The 21,459-nt window shown below is 41.4% G+C and overlaps 1 protein-coding gene across 5 annotated transcripts in view; it reads right to left on the bottom strand.

The window, feature by feature from the left end:
- Nucleotides 1–21,459, bottom strand: part of ptprub (protein tyrosine phosphatase receptor type Ub) — a 165,972-nt gene that overhangs the window by 13,961 nt on the left and 130,552 nt on the right. For 4 of the 5 annotated variants that reach the window (XM_046044278.1, XM_046044282.1, XM_046044281.1 and 1 more), the window contains 8 exons: nucleotides 18,879–19,017; nucleotides 17,865–17,888; nucleotides 17,434–17,588; nucleotides 16,590–16,777; nucleotides 7,525–7,597; nucleotides 7,343–7,419; nucleotides 3,071–3,107; nucleotides 2,074–2,171 (listed from right to left, as the gene is read on the bottom strand). In XM_046044278.1, the coding sequence (XP_045900234.1) occupies nucleotides 2,074–2,171; nucleotides 3,071–3,107; nucleotides 7,343–7,419; nucleotides 7,525–7,597; nucleotides 16,590–16,777; nucleotides 17,434–17,588; nucleotides 17,865–17,888; nucleotides 18,879–19,017 (791 nt within the window). The remainder of the gene's footprint in view (nucleotides 1–2,073; nucleotides 2,172–3,070; nucleotides 3,108–7,342; nucleotides 7,420–7,524; nucleotides 7,598–16,589; nucleotides 16,778–17,433; nucleotides 17,589–17,864; nucleotides 17,889–18,878; nucleotides 19,018–21,459) is intronic. The other variant, XM_046044279.1, reaches the window with a different exon arrangement.

Genomic DNA, 21,459 nt, shown 5'->3' with positions numbered 1-21,459 from the left:
ACAGCCCAACACTGTGCAGGACGTTTGGCATTTGCCAGAGAACACCAAGATTGGCAAATTTGCCACTGGCGCCCTGTGCTCTTCACAGATGAAAGCAGATTCACACTGAGCACATGTGACAGACGTGACAGAGTCTGGAGACGCCATGGAGAACGTTCTGCTGCCTGCAACATCCTCCAGCATGACCGGTTTGGCAGTGGGTCAGTAATGGTGTGGGGTGGCATTTCTTTGGGGGGCCGCACAGCCCTCCATGTGCTCGCCAGAGGTAGCCTGACTGCCATTAGGTACCGAGATGAGATCCTCAGACCCCTTGTGAGACCATATGCTGGTGCGGTTGGCCCTGGGTTCCTCCTAATGCAAGACAATGCTAGACCTCATGTGGCTGGAGTGTGTCAGAAGTTCCTGCAAGAGGAAGGCATTGATGCTATGGACTGGCCCGCCCGTTCCCCACACCTGAATCCAATTGAGCACATCTGGGACATCATGTCTCGCTCCATCCACCAACGCCACGTTGCACCACAGACTGTCCAGGAGTTGGCTTTAGTCCAGGTCTGGGAGGAGATCCCTTAGGGGACCATCCGCCACCTCATCAGGAGCATGCCCAGACGTTGTAAGGAGGTCATACAGGCACGTGGAGGCCACACACACTGAGCCTCATTTTGACTTGTTTTGAGGACATTACATCAAAGTTGGATCGGCCTGTAGTGTGGTTTTCCACTTTGATTTTGAGTGTGACTCCAAATCCAGACCTCCATGGGTTGATAGATTTGATTTCCATTGATAATTTTTGTGTGATTTAATAGATTATTTCATTCATTCAGATCTAGGATGTGTTATTTTAGTGTTCCCTTTATTTTTTTGAGCAGTGTATAATATAAATAACTGATTATAAGATTAGGTACCTCATTTATTGGTCTAACTAGAACAGAGGAATATTGTTGTTGTATGTTTAACTTATTCCAATAACTTAAACATACAGAGGTTACACTTCAAATGCTGTGAAAGAACAAAAACAACCTGTTCCTCTACAGATATTTCATCTCGGAGGGCAAAGAAAAGAAAGGCACAATAATGACATAATGGTGGGAAGCATAATGAACAGGAGGGCAGTAATCTTTTTCACCAACACAAGGCACAAAGGAGGTAATTTTTTTTATTTAAAGGATGTGTTATTTGGATCCGGGCACACAGACCAGTCCTCATTTGTTGACTGTTCGCAGAATTGTTAGGATGGAGAACCAACTTGGATGTAGGGCTACTGCGAGAAAAATGGTGTCATTTGAACCATCCACTGAGGTAATATGTTTCTCTTGCCTAGGCTGAAAAGGATGGGGTGCTTAGAGCAGAATTCATATACTATAGGTATTTATGTGAGGTGGAAAATAACAGCACTACAGTATAGCCATTGAACCAGTGCAGCCATGCATGGGAAATACAATGACGGCAAGGAAGTTAGAGGAATAGTTTCACAGTTTGGGAAATATGCTCATTCATTTTCTTGCTGAGAGTTTGATACCACTCTCGTACTGTAAATTTGAAGCTACAACCAGCTGCTAGTTAGCTTAAGTTAGGAATCTATGGGAAACAGCTAGACCAGTTCTGTCCAAAGCTAACAATATCCACCAACCAGCACCTCTAAACCTCACTAATCAACATGTTAGATCTCACAAAGTGTGCTGGTAGCTACCTTTGCACAGAGCTAACTGCTAAGCTAACCCATTGCTGGCTGTAGCTTCATAGATGTGAAACACACATGAGTGTGGTATCGATCTTATCTAATTTTAAGCAAAAAAGCGAATAAGCATATGGCCCCAAAATGCTGAACTATTCTATTAACTTTCTACCATAAAAGCAGCTTGTGAATTGTGGTTTCACATTTAATGCAGGGCATCAAAGTAGAGCTTTTAAGCTGCAGTTTGCATGCACAGCAAGGTCCTGTGAGATCTATACTTATCAAACACATAAAAGATTTTCATGTAGACACCAAAATGTTCCCTGATGGTGAATTTAGGGATGTGAGCACTGGGTGGTGACATCCAGGTAGGGTAGAATGGGGGAATGAACATCACTTACCCTGCCAACCTCCACCAGTTTGGTGATCATGACGATGCTGAAACAATTTTCCTGCCACACCATCCTCCAAAAATCATACAGAGTCTCCTGCTTGGGTCCTAGTAGAAAGAGGGAGCAAACGACAAAGAGACAAAAACAGCAGCATCAAAGCCTGCCCTGTCAACAAGGGACTTCTTGCTGTTGTGAAATCTCGTATTATTGCGGCCTAAGTGTACTTCCTCAGATGGCAGGGTTCTGATCTCTGAAGATTATGCCGTCAATAAAGTTATTGGAAATTCAAGGCAGAAAGGAAAGGGGCGACGGGTGACAAAACAACAGCAACAGCTGATGATGAAAGCCCAAAGGACCATAAGTCACTCTGAGGGGGAGAAGTTTTAGGAAGCGACATACAACTTTAAAACAAGGCTCACGTAGGAAAGAAACGCTCAGAGAGACAAAATCTCTGCTGGCACCTTCTTTTTTTTTTTGTCTTTCTTGCAAGTTTTATCTCTCCGTCTCTCTAAAAGGGGGAAGAAGAGGTGCTGGTGCAAGATAAGCAGATGAGCAGACCTTGAGTGACTTTGTGATGGGAGCTCCCTGGAAACTGACACTCCTTGGGGTTTAGGAACAGCGGAAGGAAATTTCTAACACTCACACACACGCAGAGTCCGACTGTCCATCAGAAGAGACTTTGTGTTTGATCAACAGTGGGTGAACTAACGGCTTCTCTCCAGCAATGAACATACCGCTCCACATGTCACAGAGATTGAGAAGCTATAATTAATGTGCTTAATTATTCACCTCATCTAATGATTAATTCAGTAACATCACCAACACAGCCTTCACGGGCTGGTACTCACACTACATCACCTTTAGGATTTTCCAGAGATAGTTTTGGCAAGGGACAGGGCATGAGTAGGCTCATTGGCTTTATCATCTTCAATTTATTACACCGCAACAAAAGGTCCTGCATGCACATACACATAAACACACACTTTAGCCTTGCTGGGATACTCACCCTGAGTGGCGATGAAGTGGTTGGATCGATGGTAGCCCTGAAAGAGAGAAGAGGGATGACATGCTGAGTAAGCCATCTGCGCCTCAGGCACAGCTGTATGGAAGGGTGCCTCTATGTCTCACCCTTTTCCTCCCCTTCTTCTCTGCATTCTGCCCTCCTACTGACCCACTACATGCAACTGTGAATCGCATTTCCTGTATAATTTTCCAGCGATATCTGACCTATTGCTGACTCCAGACCACCTCATTGCCCTCAGAGACTCCACAGAGAGTTTGGAGCAGTCGAGGCAACACATGGCAAATAGTGCATCTTGACAAACTGCTGATAAATCTCTGAAAAAGTGATTCCTATAGCGAGACAGACTAGCTGACTGAACAATGACTGAATCCCTGTGACAGTTTGACAGAGTGCTGTCCCATAAAAACAAATCAATTTTCATTGAAGATGCAATATGTACTATATCTGGGATGATGAATTCACAAACCAAAATGTTACTTTCTTCTAGAATTTTTTTTGAATTTTTCCACCATTGTCAAATGAGTGGAAGAATATCTTACACAAGTTTCACATAAATGCAGGATATCACCACCAACATAAACGGTTGTTACGGCAAAATCTCACATGTACAGTTAAGTATTCTGAGACCCTTTATATCAAAGGTTGAGACAGTCTTTGATACAGATGACAGACATTTTCATATGGCGAGTATGGGGTGAATATGAATGAGTCATGAGATGTCACCTCTGCAGCCTTGAGGGGAACAAACACGACAATAGACCCCCTGGGGGACATGAACACTTTAAGGACGAGCAAACCGTTCAAAGGAAGTCCTGCTTGTCTAACCTTTCAAGGTAAAGGAGTCACCTGTCCACGAAAAACAACCTAGAAAACCACATGGATGTCGTGGTTCACTGTGTGTTGTTATTTTGAGTGGAGCAGCTGGAAGGATAATTGATGTCCCAATTACCTTACATGCCTCTATGGAGTGGAGAAGGTCAGGAATAATCTAAATACCAGCCCACCAGCTCTCCTCAAATCAGTATGATGGGGCCATCCATGTTGATAACAGATTTTGTCTTTTTGCAGGGGGGCATCTTCCAGATATGTTATTGCTGATGGACTGCTAAGCTGAATTGCATCCAGTCAGATAAATGGGGACATGTTTGAAATGGAGATGGATGACCAGTTCTGTGTGGCCTGCTATCCACAATTCCTCTGGCCCTAGCCATACACCGTCAGCATGAACGCTACCCCTCCTCCACTTCAAACGGTCGCCATAGCAACTAAACTTCCTGAATCTTGGCCACTTATGAGAACTAACAAAGACAGCAAGGTCCACTATCCAGACAGGACACATCTCCTTGTGTTCATTTTAAAGCATTAACTAAAAGGGTATGGGTTTTTGTTTATTTTTGTCAAATGTGCAGAAACCTGAAACACACTGACCTTTGAGCATTTGTGGATAGAGGATAGTGGAAAAAGAAGAGGGAAGTGAGGAGAGGGGAAAAAGAGCAAAAATAGAGCGATGGCAGGCAGAAGAATGAGCAGTGAAGTACTTACTTCCCTGTTAATCCGAATCTACAGGGGTCCAAGGTCGAGGAAGTGGGGAGGGGAGTAGAAAAAGAAGACATATAGGCTAGTTAATGAAAGAAGTTTTTGGTAAGTAGGAGTTATGGTTACAGACAGGCCGAGAGGGTGTGTGTGTGTGTGTGTGTGTTTGTGTGTTTATGGAAGTACAGCAGGACTGGGCTTTATGTGTTAGAGCACTCATTTTTAGGTGATAAATTACGACCATCGTTTTCTCATTTACTCTTATCCATTAGTTCCTTTTTTCAAATGAAAGTGACTTGTTTTCTTTACTGTTAAATTGCCTTAGGGATTTTATATTTTAAGAAAGCAGAAAAGAATCCATGTCTCACACATATGTTATGTTGCTCATTGGAAAATGAGGCTAGCTAACTGTTTTGAAAATATGGCAATAGTCTTTGCTGATATCATTGCATGTTGCATTGCAACAGCATAGGAATGACACCCTATGTAACCAGGGCTCATTTAACAAATGTGCCTGTGACAAACCTCTTTTAAAAAAGACCAACAATATAATGCTAGTAGTTACTCTTCACTCCTGTATTTCTCAATAATATTACATTTTCATGATCATCTAAGCAATAATCAAAGTTAATGGGGAAATCATTGGGTATCATTTATGCTTGATCAAGACTGTGTGGGCACAGAATTGATCAGATCTGACTGATAATAACCTGACAACATAAACAGACAACACACCAACGGTTATCACATGCTGATTTATTTATTATATTTTTTATGTGTTGCTAAACTTTGAACGGTGCACTGGAATATGTGACATTATCTTTTTCCAACTGAGCCCCACTCACTTGCAAACTAATGAGAAAAGCATGTTAAAAAATGTATGCAGAAATCTTTCTTCTAAACTGTAAAAAAAAAAATAAATAAAATAAAAATGTGTTCATGTACAGTAGGGCCCCTATCACTTATAGTAAGAAGGTAATTTTCAGGGCCTTTCAGGTAAGTGATATTTTTTTCCATTGGGAGCATTCAGATGAAACTGATCAACAATATGACAATATATGTGTGTGTGTGTCTATGAGTGTGTGTGTGTTTTTGACCGTGAGCCATTGCTACACCTGTCAGTAAGACCTTGTTATTTTTAAGAAGCAGACGAAATGTAAATCAGCAACAGCCATGGCGCACTGGACTGATCTAGATTTGCAATAGGTGCAGGAAGCTGTCAAACATATGCAAAGTTCTGCCCTTCTTCAAGCAACACACACAGCCAAGCAAAAGACTCGGCAATTAAATGACGAAAGAGGAAGAAAGAAAGAAAGAGGAAACAGAGAGCGTTCACTTTCTCACCTCTGTTTTAGAAAGCACAGTGATGTTTCAAAGGGAGGAAAACTTTTCCATTTAACCTCTGGTGAAATAATCGCAGGCTAAAATAGCAAAGTATGCTTTGCTGTGGATAAATAGGTGCTGTTCATCTTGCCGGGTCGGCCTCGTCAGGGAGTAATATCACTGACTCTGACACTGAAGTGGCTTCTGAGTGGTGTTTTCCCTCTAATGCCTGCACCTCTGTGCCCTAAACGCTAATGGAGACCCTCACATTAACTACAGTCCTAACAGCAGGCCAGGTTTTTAATGCCCCCTCATTGTAATGAACTCTCTAAAAGCAACTCACCACTGACCATTCTCTACAGAGAAATAAAAGAGAGGAAAAAAGCGCCTGTATGTCAAGCATTTTTTTGATGACACAATTTGGCCTAAAGGAGGAATTCACCCAAAATCAAGTCAGTTTTGCTTGTAATTTTCTCTCAGCGAAAAAAATATATTTTTCAAATATATTCTTCATAAAGATTCTGACAGAGACAGGGTCTTTCAACCTCTTATCAGCCTCAAACACGAACAGCAGTACATCAGCTTGTCTCAACTTCTTACAGAGTGCCATATTTACTTTACAGTAGTCCCAATGAGAGGGGTGCAAAAGAAAAAATCTTGTGAGATAAAGAAAACATATCAGATCAGCCAGACTTCCCTTGACATAAGTCAAATAAATAGCAACAACTGAGGACTGTGTCAGCAAATTCACAAGGGAGCCAAAATACAAGTTTCTATCTACAGTATATCTGCTAGTAAAATGTTTGTTTATCTCGGTTGATTGATGCTGCCATCTAAACGTGCACTCCTGCTGTCTGAATGAACACAGCCTCCTCTAGTTTTTATGAATGGGAACACATATGAATGAGACTGTGTGAGACACATTAGCAACATATACATGTATTTTATTATGATCAGTGAAAATGTTACTGTGGCACTGCATGTGTGGTGAACAGTTAAGGTGAACAGTGGAAAGGATCATCTCCTCCCAGCCCATCCAGAGATTGAATAACATCAATCATGTCTATTTAATTTAGGGGGATTTGTGGCATCTTAGAGAAAGGTTCATCTCCTCTGCGAGGCATTAAATGCATTTATTCCACTCTGTTTTAATAAAAGTGATAGCATAGTAAGTCTGGGTCAGGGATCCGGTGCATCAATTGACAAACATGGCATCTGGCAAAACACCAATAGGAAGAGTGTTTGATTGGATAAAAGCCTCTAGGTAAAAAGGGGGCCAGCAGACTGGTGAGCTTACAGGAATGAGAGAGATGAACTGTGGCTTTGCAGGGTGTGAGTGAGAGAGTTACTATTTGTATCCCATGTTGAACAGAGTCAGAAAAAAAGGATTAGACTTACATCAATGTAGTTAGCGTTAATGTAGTCTGAGTTTGGGTCTCCCAGGAGTGGGTGGAGCTTGACTCTGTGGCGGTCATCTGAAGCAGATAACAATAGAAGAGCAATGAAATGCTGAAATACAAAGTTTCCACAATATTGTCTATTTTTTTTAACACAGGATAAAATGGGTTCTGATGACTTACATCCCAACAAGGTGTCATGCCTCCCTTTGGTTTTGTCCTTCTTCTTTGTGCAGTCCCAGCCATCAAAGAAGCTCTAAAGAGATAAAGAGAGGAAAACACCCTGTCTTTATTAACCATTCAAATATATTAGATAAATACTAATCAAAGCTTTAACAAATCTTTTCTTATAAAGTTTGGTGGTTTATGCATGATATGTAATTTAACAAAACAGTGCTAAGAGCATCACTTAGTCCTTGTTTGATCACAGAGCCCCTTTGATTCGTGGACCACAAGTTAAACCTATTCTTGTTAAAGCCCTCAAAGCCATGGGTTTATAGTCAAGATTTAAACCCAGTGGCTATATTTTGTCTGGGTTCAAATTCTGTGTACACAATGGTGTATTTATAATTTATACATAAAAGAGAGTATCAATAGATTTATAAATTCAATCAAAATAATCCCAGAATTAATTATCACAGCATAGGCTCATGGAGGTAATGGTAGTTACATAACTCCCAAATACCAAACAGCGATTATCCAATCATAATCGCTGGTGAAGCACAAAATCCTCATTATTTAAAGTGTTTGGAGGGTGGTGTATTTCTTTAATCCTTCCCAAAACAACATTTGTGAATAATAAATGAAACAGGGTGTTTGACTGCTTAACTTAAGTTGCGATTGTTAGCATGTCCAGCTCACTACCTTTAAGTAGTGGATGCTGGTCATGAATGCTATCAGAGTTTAGGCTAACATTAGCAGCTCCGTCCTGGTGTTTCTGGATTTGGAGAAGTTCACACTCTAGCAACCTCAACCAACACTCTCCGAGATAGCATTAATTTTCTCAACTCTTTCGTCATCTTAAAAGCCTTTTCTCTTGTAACATTAAAAGTGAAAACTATTCGCTCAAGTATGTAAGCTAAGCAGCCACACAGGGTTATGTTAGGGCTCACATAGTCTCACATATTCACCGTGAGACACACGCATTTCAGCCGGTTCACACTTCACACGCCACACCTTGTATTTCTCACGCTAAGTTAAGATATAACGTCCTCTAAGTTGTCCCGCTATATTCAATTAATGGACGATCATTTTGTGCCGAGTTCATAGCTTTCCCTGTAGCCTACTAAATGCCAGAGCCCTTTAGTCGATCAGAAATTAAAATGTGTTGTTTCCGGGTAAACTCCGTGATCCCGCCGCAAGCAGGTTCGTTTCCAGGCAACATGGATGCGCATGTGCATGTACTATTATATATTATATCATTAGATTATTATTCCTCATGCATTAATGTAGTTGGTTGAGGTTGAACTATTTTGTATCTGACTGAAATTAATGATTATTTTCTCCATTAATCGATTGTAATAAATTCTGAAAATAGTGAGAAATGCTGTCACAGTTCCCTAAGTGACACCTCCACAATGCTTGTTTTGTCAGTCCAAACCTCAAAATGATTATAAATACATTAAAATAATCAAGTAAAAGCAGCAAATCTTCATTTTTGTGAAGCTGGAACCATAAAATGTTTTTTCATGAAAAATGACTAATACCAAAACAGCTGCCAATTAGCCTAACTGATGTAGTTCTACTAGCTGGACCTGTATAAAGTGTTAAGTAATTTAATTTATATCAGAACATACTATTTTTTTTAACTCTTCATACCTTTTCTGTGTAAAAAACTTATTTTTTAAAGTAACTAGTAACTGAAGCTGTCAGATAAAGTAAAAAGTACAATATTTCCCTTTGAGATGTGGTGAAGTAGAAAGTGGCATGAAAAGAAAATACTCAAGTTCAGTACAAATATCTTGTGTACTTTGTTACAGTCCACCACTGAACTTAGCTTTGGCTACCTGAAACTAAAGAAAGGACTAGACATGTTTTTCTAAATTTTGGCTCTGGAAGGAAAGCTATTATCCATCATGATGGTGAAAATGGCTGGTCTTGAGCCACAATGCTTTAATTGGGAGCCCCCTACCTCAGTCATCAAGGCATTAAAATGTGCAACAAACAATTACAACACAAAACACCATTCATAAGCCGAAATGTGTAGCCTACTCACACACAACTTGGCACACAAAAATGCTCAGGGCAAGTTCTGCTATCCCACTATAGGCCTATGTGTACAGCACTGCTGTTCAGTGGGCTCGTTTGGAGCCAAATTTCTTTTTAGTTTGGTACATTTGTATTTTTGAAATATATATAAGTATATATATAAACTCTTTTATCAGATTTACCTATTGTTATACTTTTGCTCGAGTTAATTATGAACTATAGGTAAAATTTAACTCCTAGTAAAATTTTGATTTGATGAGAATTGGCTGGGGCCGAGGGGCTGCTGCTGCAAATATCTGAGTGGCTCCTCCTCTAACACGAGTTATGTCACTCCAAACTTTTGATAAAATATGAGAGCCCTGTGTCAGAACAAAATAAGATGTTGCATTTTTCCTTATTGTATTTACACTAGGACCAGCTCTACACTGCAGTACAAGAAGATGCTGTTTCTTTATTCTTTGTCTTTACATGCATCATCAATTGATCATGAAAGTACTGACTTTTTTCTGGGACATATACCTTTAGCCTCAGTCTTTTAACCAATGTAGCCATCACACGCATATTAGACTACTACTAAGGCTACTTTTACTGGGTTTTAGTTTTAACATGAGTCAGCTGGAAAAATAAAAAGGTCAGCTGAAGATGATGTTTTCAACCAACTCCTGCAGCTAATGTTAGCTTTATTAGCAAGCTAGCCATAGCTGATAAAATCTACAAATGACAGTTGTAATTTCAGCCAGCAAAATCAATGGTGGCTGGCTAGAAATCAGAAGCCTGCTTTTGTCTATCGTAGTCTGAAATCAAGGAAACATTATTTGAAAATTCGAAGGAATCCCAGTAGTAACTGTCACACTGTCATTGTAAACTGCATACTAGCCTCTCATGTGAAGCATAAATTGTTGCAGGGAAAAAAAATATTGTTGATGTGTACAATGTTTCCAAACTAAAGATGACTGGTAATTAGAGTGAAGGCTGAATTACTGTCTACCACCTGCTTGGTGGAAGGCTTCTCAGTCGTATTATAACACATCATACTCAACAACACGTCTCCTCACTCCCTATCATCCACCTGTCTGAATGGATGCACTGGTGAGCACTCCCTCTCACATGCCGTCATAAGCCACTTATATGCATCCACCTTCAGGCCAAATTAAGCCCGCAAACATCCCCTTCAGATCCACAAACAAAAACGCACACGCATCTATACCAGTCTACCCCCTGTGGTTTTCAGCCACTACAGGGAATTTGGTGAAACTCTGCCCAAGTGTGCATGCTGAGCAGGGGATTACAATGCAGTTCTCCCAACAGAGAGCCAAGAACCAGCCAAATCCTGCCTGGGATTACACCCTCCTCCTCACTTTTCTCTCTTCTTTCCATGCGCTTTCTCTCGGGGTCTGACTCTCTCTCTGAATCCCTCGTTCTCTTTACCTCGTTCTACCTCTCTTCATCACTTCTCTCCCTGTCCACCTCTCCCCTTCTTGTTCTTCTTCCCTCCCTTATATTTTTGACACTAGACCTCTGGGCTCTCTTTGTTTCTCAGCCCCCACCTCTCCTTGGCTCAGCCCTCCAGAGAAGAGAGAGAAGCAGGAAGAGGAAAAACTGTGTGAGAGTGGCAGTATATTGAAGGGGAGAGAAGGGGAACAACACAGACCTGTGGAAGATTGATTAGAAATCCTCATTGGCAGGGATCAGTGGGGTGGGTTGGTTAAGAGGATCATATAAGAGTAAAATGAGATGGCACAGTCAAGTGTTATTGCACTTTTAAACTTATTTAATTTTAACACCTTGATGTGCTATCATTATCCCACTAGTTTTCATTATGTGCTAGTGGGATGTTGATAGCACATTCATTTGTTTCCCCTCAATAACAGGGCTAACAGGGCAAGCATAGACATGCTGTCCTTCTCCTTTCAGGATTACTCAGTAACTGTTTTGTCCTCACTTTGACCTTTCATTTTTCACCCCCATAATTTCTCATTATCATAATTCCACCACACAAAATCCAATCAGAGATGTCTGAGACGTGATACACAGAACTTAAAGCTTAAGCTTTTTCCCTTTCCTTTATTGTGTTATGTATCTTTTTGTGCATGCAATAGGTTTGCAAAGTGAAAAAGCCCACACCAAAGAGAGTTTCCATCTCCCACAGAAAACACTGCCCCTGAACTGCCTGAAAACAGCTTGTTTGTAGTCCGGCCTACACTTCCTCAACATATCTGCGTCACTATGTAACATGGGTCGCTTAGAAGCTAGTCAGGCACGCCCTCAAAAACACTGGTGGAGAAACACACTGAGCTGCAGCACACACAGAGACTCAACGTCAACCCACTGCCTCTCATCACCCCCACCCCCATAGAAATCATGTCTATTCTGGTACAACCCCAAAATAAAATTATGAACCAGAAAATGAGCATACCGTAAAACTCTAAGTTTGGTATTTGCTAAAATCACTGAATTGACCCTGCCTTTATTTGGGACAGGTGTCCATATGGGACAGGCCTTTAATTCTTTTTGCACAAAACTGAAACTACTATGAAACAGTTTATTTATTTCAAACAGAATAATACTTGTGTAAAAATGATCAAATAATATCAAATACACGTCATTCATTTAATCTAGCTCCGACAGACGGCTTATGTGCTTTCATGTGCAACCTAACGAAAACAACAACATGGTGCAGGATGAGAGAAGTGTGCAGACAGAGAGCAATGGACTTCACATGACAGGATTCACAACTTGGATAAATTTTTTTGAAAAGCTGATTTGATTCTTTTGATTGGTGGACCCTTACAGACTAAAGGAATATAAATAATCAAGGAACAGACACATTCAGACTTAACGAGCGGACTTAAGGAGCGCTTCAAATGTAACATGAGTCAGCACTTCCCCCCCCCCTTTTCTTCTCTTGTAGCCATGTAGGTTACACCGGTAAATCTTGAAGAATTAGACTTTGGGTCTTGTTGTTTCCGTTAAATGAATTTAACAGTGGTATTGTGGAGAATCTAACCAATCTAACGATGTTCAGCATGTCCATATTGACATATTGATCATTCGTTTAAAAATTAATAGCCTATTTGTATTAACGATCTAAGCAGCTTAGAAGCAGCTAAAGTGGGCAACCCCGCGGGGTTTTAGAGGTTTTATACATCCAAAGAACTTATATAAAAACCAGACCAGGCATTTAATTGAGGCAGGCGTTTATTTGTCAAAATGTGTTCCCACACCAGGCCAGTAAAGGAAGTAGGCGGCTATTTGGGGCAGGTCAAAATAGTATTATAAACAAGCCTAATTCATGCTACCAATAAGGTGGCCTGATGAAGCTGTTATTTTTGTGCAGTTATTCAGTAGGCCATGCTACAAATTAACTTTGAATCAATGAGTCCATCATCGTTGCTAACCTCAGCCTCAAGGTGCAAAATGTTATAATGAAAGTTTTGAGATCTCTAGCAAAGCTCTGCTGTTGTTTACTCGTAAGTTTCTGCAGTGGGAATATGACTGCAGTGACAGCAGCTGCCACACATCTCAGCCCCTTTACTACTCACTGTAAATTCTTGATCAATGTTTCCCATAGAATATAGGTATTCTTCTGGGAAATAAAAACCTATACCTGCCAGGGGAGTGTAATATGATACTCCTCATCATTTTCCGTCATAATGGTGAGAGACACTCCATCAAAATACATACTCTAGTACAGACAGAAAAAACCCAAAGAGGTGTGTATTGATTTTTTGAGTGGAGTTTGTTTTGCCGTGAGGGACAGTTTAATGAGTCTACAAGCAGAGTTCCAGAGGGGAAAACCATGAACCAGAGACAAAAGATGTTTTCTCTTTTTCATGAATGCTGTGGGCCGTTGGTGACAGGAATGGACTTTACCCCAGGGTGTGATCTCAACTCCCCGCCACAATCTTTCCACTGGGGAGAGGTGTTCAGAAGTCCCTTCATGATATGCCCTGAAACATACAACTAGAGATAGCAGCCACAACAGCAACAGCAGAAGGGTTGTAAGCAATGCTCTGCAAAACAAACATGTCTGTACTTACGGTTCAATTCAGGAGTAAAACCCCACGGTGCATTGGCGCAAAAAGAAACTAAACAAGCATTGATCTGTCAAGCACACTCAAGTGATTTACAACAAACAACTGTGGTGGTGCAAGCAGATTCTGAAAGATTTCTGGTAAGTCCCTGGACAACGACCTGGCCAATCATAGCATGTATGAATTAGTGGTAATTCCCTTCCCAAGGAATGCAGAACCACTAAAACTGATCACCCATTATATGACATGACATCTGATATGGACATTCCAGGATCTGAACATCAGCAGGGTCATCATGGAGCATCATTAGACCTCAGACCATCAGACCTGTGTGACGACCCTAACTCCTGACCTGACCACATCTTTGATGTCCCCCTAAACAACATCTAGTGGTACCCAAGGTTAAGAGAATTGTCCTGTGTACTGCAGTCTGATTGTTACCTTCATGGATTATAGTGCATTTATGTTGCACCATATATTGCAGAGGGAGGTAAATACTATCATTGCTACTGGGGGTAGGCTATTTGGATGTTACAGGGCAAGGGAGCCAAGAGCTCGCTTTTCTCACATTCCTCCCTCTGTACCTTTTCATCTTTCTTCCCTTCCCACTCAAACCTTCCAGCCTCCCCTTTCCTACCCTAAAATCTGTTAGCAGTGGACAGGGGACTCACTAGCTAGAGCACCTCCAGAGACGCTTAACCTCATCATGCCTGCCATCATTACAGAGGTCTTCTTTGGGCCCAAATGAGGATGATTTATTCATACGCACAGCAACAGTGTAATCCTAATGCCTTTTTTAACCCGCTAATTACTTTCAGAGGGCGCATGGATGATGTCAGAGGAGGATTGATGGTCTCCCACACAACTCTCAAAAGAACCACTCCAGTTGGCCTCACTAAGTTAGCAGTTACTCACAACATGTAGTTATTGCACATGATCCATCTTACTACTGACTAACAGCCAATAAAGATATCTGAACGACTCAGTTTTTAGGAACTTCATCACAACCTCATCTGAGTGGGACAACAACGATGGCATCAAAACGCTCACCCTGACTCCCTTGGTTGTGTCTTGACATGTGTCCAGTAGTATCACAAATTGGTGAGAGGTGAAGATGTATCCTTGCCAGAATCCAATGCATGAATGAATTATAGAAGCAAGTACGGACCATTTATAGGCTTGCAGCACTCCACACTCACTCTGTGGACTGTCCGCAGCATTGGGTGTCTATCATCTGTGGACTATGTCTATGACTTGGTGGTATTGTGGATGTTCTTTATTGTGCCTACACTGGAAATCAATTTTAGCAATGGATTGGCAGTTTTTAGTAACATGTCAGTTATTTATGTGGTCCAAGTTTCTGTTGTCAGGAGCACAGAATCTGCAGTTTTTTTGTATGCGCAGCTTGACATCAGTCTTTTCCACCATAGGCATTTCTCACTAGTATACCCTCCTCTACCGAATATACAAGCTTAGACACTCTCAGAATCTTCCAGCAAAGCCTGCAACTGAGGGAGTTTGTCTATAAGGTTTAGAAATTCCTCAAATAGTCTTTCTGCCTCCTAACGATGTTGCCAATTAAGGTCAACCACTCCTGCTGAGGAAAGCCTGGGTGCTGACCTGCCTTCCTCCCCGGGGCACCATGTAGTGTTGCTTTAACTAAAACAATGCTTTTGCTTCTTTAAGTACTACACCAGCAGCCTTTTTAACATGCCAGCTTTCTCTGCTGTGCTAAGAGTGCCAACTCTAACCGGGCATGGAAGTACATCAGTGCAGCCATTGTGCTGGACCTTATGGTGAAGAGGGAGCTAACCCACAAAGCACAACTTTGTCTTTTGTCTTTGCTACAACCTCCCCTGCAGCAACGAGCTCTGAGCATAAACTGAAAGAATGAGATCATGGATACAAGATGTTGAAAATGCCCCCGCCTCACGGTGGCTGGCCTCAATAGGGCAAAGAGCTCCACACTAAAAGGTGAGCTCTTGGCAACTGGTAGAGAAGTTTTACATGTATACTGGCATACTGGATTGAGAGGAGACCTCAGGATAGAACTGTGACATGTTCGAGAGATGATACCTTCCAGCTACCATGGAAGCACCTACAAAACCCTCAGAAGAAGCAGCTTTCTGCTGTCAACTTAACCCAATTAAGATGCAATGAAACGGTTAGCTGAATGAATGAACTGAAGATTACAAAGTGAGGGATGATACGTGTCAAGTTTGAAATTGCACTGTGTAGTTGTGGTAAGCTGGTGGGTTAGCTGAATGAATGAACTGCAAAGTTTTAGTTTAATCATTAATTTGAGGATTGGTGGCAATGAAGCACCTATACCTATTCATACACAATAACCAGCAGTTCAATGAAGACGGCGACCTTGTGCATCATTGAGAAAAGCAGACAGCGCTACTTAATATTTAAAAGTCTTTGACTTTATTTCAATGAAACTTCTTTAGTGCTCCACTCCTATAAGGTGCTTCTGCCACAACAGTCTCAGCCTGACACTTGCGTTTCCACAGATACAACAGAGAACACTATAGAAAACACTCTTCACAAGAAGCGGGGGACACCACGCAGGAAACATTTCTCTTCCCATGGGAACTGAGATGCTTTAACATCACTGACAACCTTGGTACAGAAACAAATAAAACTTTCAATAAGTTACATAAACATGGAGATAACTAGACCACCTTCTCATTTTCAGCATGAAAATTTAAGTAAAAGTGAAAACCAACTGTCCTACTGTGACAATGATTTATGTATATCACTGCAGAACTTGAGTTTTTGCCTCTAGTTCTCTCACTCGCTGTATGTTACAGTAGGACGGAATGGACCAATTATAATCATGCTGTTAAATTTACAGTGAAGGAGTGTAAATGCAGATATTTTATATACCACAGTTATTTTAGAATAATATAATTGTCCACAGTACTTGGCTGCTGGTGCACCAGCAGCAATTCATTTCATGTTGTCAGAGCGTAAGACAGGAGTATAATAGTGCCCTTTCACCTCATATTCCTGTTTAAAGCCGTAGCCTTCGGCAGTCTTCATCTGGTTGATGTGCTGGAGAAGGTCAGCCACTCGGACGGCAGGGTGGAGCTGCCCTGTATGATATGGGGAGCCTTTACGTCCACACTGGTGCCTCGGAGAGCCTCCCAGAAGGCTGCTGGCCTCATTCACTGAACTACGAGCGTCACCTGCACCACAAACAGACACATGATATGATATACAACATTAAACAAGTTTTGTAACACTTTGTACGTTTAGTTTGGTATGGCTTGTGTTACTTCTCAAATGTGTTCACATAACATTGCAGCACTTTGCATGCTGATACCGACACATACAGTACAGTGTATGTTACAGGCGCGTCCCATTGATAAGCTTTGCCTGGGCAAAGAATTCTTCATATTAGATCTTATGTAGATGTGACAGCAGCTCTGTCTCAGGGTGACGAGTGAAGAAGACAAAGATCTGTACCAACTTTAGAGTAAACATTTCTGTCTTTCCCTCTCTGTGAGAGTGACAATATTAGAAAGGAGATCAAGATGAAATGTGATGACAAGAATCACAAATCCCTTTCATTCAAATATGTCACCTCACTTGTGCAATTCTACTGATTTTTACATATCAGCTGCAGGCAGTGAATCGCCGAGGGTAATTCGTACCAAAGACTATTTCACACCGGATGATTACTATCTTTCAGACCGATTCAGATATTTATGGAGTGAATGAGTGACGGTCAACAAGATTACAAAGTGAGGGATGATATGTGTCAAGTTTGAAATTGCACTGTGTAGTTGTGGTAAGCTGGTGGGTTTGCTGCATGTATGAGTTTTAGTGCTTTTTTTTTTACTGCGTGTGCCGCAGGTGTGTGCATCCATGAAGGAAAGGGCCATTCTTTCATCCTCCTGTAGGGTGCTCTGGTCTGTGAAACTGCGCTCCATGGACCCCATATGGCTCTTCTCCTGCCGGTAGGTGATGGGTGTCTTATTCATGTTCACTGGTTTCCTATTATTGGATAAAGAGGAAGAAGAAGGGGGATTGCAAAACAGGAGAGGTTGTAATAGACAGATAGAAATAGAGAAAGGGAGAAAAAGAAAATGTTGTGTTTAGTAAGGAATAATATGGAGGTAAACACTCAGAGAAACAAAGAGAAAAGAGGTGTATAAACAGACCAACTGCTTTTTTGTTTTCCCTCCACAACTCATGGTTAACAGCCAGGGCACAAGCATGTATATGATGGATCACAACACGGTGGAAAAGCAAAGAGGTGGAGTCACTTACGGATAGTAAGAGTAGTAGTCCCTTCTGGTAAGAGTGCAGGAGAAGGAGAAAAAAAATCAAGAGAAAGAAGAGATGTAAGATGAAAGCAATGTCAGCTGAGGGCAGAATGTATTGATTACAGTGAAAATGAGAACCATCCCCTCACGAGCTCGGCCGTGCAGGCGGCTACATGACGCATGCGCACGTACCAGGCAGGTGCTGACAGACCAAACCACAGCGCGGCAGAAAAACGTGTGTTTCCTTCTATCGAATATGTCTCAGTGTTACATTTCAAGGACTAGACCACGCGGCTTCCTGTCACAGCAAATTTAGCAATCAATTCTCTAAGAGCAAACTTCATGGTGGCTTAGCAGAGGAGCCCAGGCTAATGTGCAGAGTTGTGGTGACTTTCAAAATCAACATTATTGAATATTAGCCTGGACGCTGTGTCAGCCATTTAATAATGATTGCTGGAGCCCTGAGTAATTTCCCTTTTGGCACGGCATATTCTTTAGATTTCAATAAATCTTATTTATGTAAGGCAGGTTTCACCTTTTTTCGGGAGTTTAACTCAAGATGGCTTACAGCTGCTGCTAAATAAATGCAGAGCAAGAGGTGCAGAAGATCTACTGTAGACCTGTGGGATGATTGGCTAATAATCTCTAAAAGCACACCTTTTTCCTCCCAATTACCATGTCATTTAAGGGTCAGGCCTCTGCTTGGTGTGCGTAATTAGTTGGCTAATTGAATTGCATCCGCCTCTAATTAAATACTTCACACTCAGATAGGCTCCGCAGATGAGAGTTGTTTGGTCCCGCTGGTGCGCCATAAGGGAAGGAAAACAATGCAGCTCTGGCTGTTGGTTCAGCATCTTCCCTAACCAAGCATGACCTTTTAAAAAGTTCAGCAAGTATAAAAACTGATTACTGAACTGTTCCAAAAAATAAAATAAAATAAAGTGAAAAACTATGTGGGAGATGTGGTGTGATGCATAATGAGGCATGTTTTGTACTACACTTATCAGCAGACGTTTACCCTTTCTTAATGATGATGATGACTGCGCCAAGCAGAAGGATGAGGACTACCAGACCTCCAGCGCACACCCCAAGAATCAGACCCATCTCCTCAGAGTGCTGGGACACCTCCAGAGCCTTGCGGTGATCTTTGCAGGCAGCTAGAAGCAGAAACACAGATGCACATTAAAAAGGCACAAAGCAGATGCATAAAGGGACAAGGGTGAAGGTGCCGAAGAAATGTGTGTGTAAAGTATGAAGCAAAGAGTGTGAAAAACTGAATATAGAGATGTAAAAATTGGAAATTCACAGCTTTGAAGAACGAATTAGTCATGCACACAAAACATTTTTTTCTTACAAATTTCACATGAAAATACAGACTTCCGTTCTGCTTATCCTGACTACTTACTGTGAGGAGGTCCACTGAATTATAATGATCTTCTTAATGCCAACACTACAATTCCATAATGGTGGTGTTTTCAAATAGCTGGCAAAAATTAAAGACGTGCGACTAAAGAAGTGATGCCTTAAGCAAGGCAGCGATTATCCATTTTGTCCAACACAACAAACCTGCAGTCCTCATAGATACTTAATGACAACTTGTACTGTGAAAAACAAAATTATTGGCTTGCAAGCAGAATAAAAGTTTGGATGTTGAAATGTTTTCAACCGGCTATTAATACTGATGTCTAAAGAAAAGGAGTGAAAATGGGAAAATAAACAGATTGCTATAAATTGCCATGGAAGGAGAAACTATTTTCATAACAGTTGCAGATATGCCAGCAAAAGACAGGAAACTCATTTGCTAAGACCCATGTAGAAAAAAAGAGTTGCTGCACATTGCCCTTCAATCTATTGTTAATTTTAAAGTTATACAGTGACAAACTGACACCTTGTGATATTGCAGTTGTTCCTTTTTATGGTACATGCACTAAACAGTAGTATTTCTATTCAATACTGAATTAAATATGATATTTTTCACAGTCACAAGTCATCCACACAGCCTCACAGTATAATCTCAAGGTGCCCCGGTGTCTGTGAGCTACTGGAAAGGTCGTTATCATAATAGCAGGTTATTCATTTCTCTGGCATACAGTTTCATACTTATGTAAATGGTGCTGAGCAGTGGGCCTTTCTTTGTCTTGTTCGAGGGGCCCACTGATCTAGTTTTTCTTGTGTGTGTCAGCCTGTCCTCCAGGCCTTGACAGCCCTGGAACTAACCCGTCTGAGCCTATTGGAACAGCACAAGCTATCTGGAGAGCGGCAGAAAGTCAGAGCAGGCCTGGGGATAGAGCTCTATCTTGCAGCCTGCTGGTGAAGAATCAGATCTGGGGCAGGGGAAATGAAAGCAGCCATGTTTTAGCCCAACTATCTGCAGCCGTGGGCACATTATGGGTGCTTTACAACCCTCATCTGAAATAAAGATGAAAGTAGCACAATATCGTTTCATTATTTGACAGGATTTTTAATCAATGATGTTGTCATATCTGAATGGAGAAAAATTTCCAGGACTTGGCTTTATGAGTTACTCACTCCATGTAACATGTTGTTCTTAAAAATGTGACATTTCTGTGTTTGCTGTTCAGTTTATAGACACCAAAACACTACAGTGGTGGTACAGAGGGTTTAGTTGGGCTGAATCAAAGATTTTTATTTTGGCGTGGTTTCTTTTCACACACAGAGACACAGTAAGTGCCTGTGAGCTACTGTAACTGAAAATAATATAAGATTTAAGCCTGTCTCAAGTTGCTCCATTCAAAAAACGGCCTCGGCTACATGCAACTCGGCACTTGCTGTTTTTTTGATAAGAGTGACCCTGCAGCCTGCCCAGTAAAGTTATGAAACAAAAATACACAGGGGAGGTATAGAATGGAACACACACCTCAGAGAAAAAAATGACACATGCCCACCATGCCGCTCATCTTGAATTGAGCTGCATCTTGTGACATAGGCCACACCCATTTCCGCCTCTAATTGTTTTCCTTGCAAAATGTGTTTTTAAAATGAATGTTTTCCAATCTCTGTGCTGCTCTCCACCTTTGACTTGCGTCTCTCCCTTGGGACTGCAGGTTCGTCTTGAATCGCCTCTGCAGTGCCGCTGAGTTCGGCTTGGACCCAGTTTTATGTTGTGACTTCAATCAAAATGACACGTACGTGTGAAATACAGGTGTAACTTATATTGGCTAAAAATATAGATGAGAAGGTGAAAAATCTATTTAATTTTTCTGACAATGTGGACAGATAAGGCGGTTTTGCCACATTTAGCCCCGAAATTTCTATTAAGCCAAACACGAGCATGAAATAGATTTCCACATGAATCCATGCACCTGCCAGCTGCCCGATGGTGGAAATTGGCACTTAGAGGAGAAATGGAAGTCTATTGTTGTGTTGAGCCTGCCAGAGGATCCTTAATTAAACTGTCACCTGGAAGTTGAAATGTAATCTCCAGCTTTGTTATCCAAGCCAGAATCATTTGCCTCCACTTTGTTTGTGATGGGCTGCTTGATAATAACGGCTTAGGACCCTATGATGCATAGTCTATGTTAATGGTAGAGGGATCATGGAGATCAAAAACAGCCGGGGGGGGGGGGGGGGGGGGGGGG

The sequence above is a fragment of the Micropterus dolomieu genome, linkage group LG03 (assembly GCF_021292245.1).
Source record: "Micropterus dolomieu isolate WLL.071019.BEF.003 ecotype Adirondacks linkage group LG03, ASM2129224v1, whole genome shotgun sequence".
Taxonomy (NCBI): domain Eukaryota; kingdom Metazoa; phylum Chordata; class Actinopteri; order Centrarchiformes; family Centrarchidae; genus Micropterus; species Micropterus dolomieu.
This window is presented reverse-complemented; position numbering and strand designations above follow the sequence as displayed.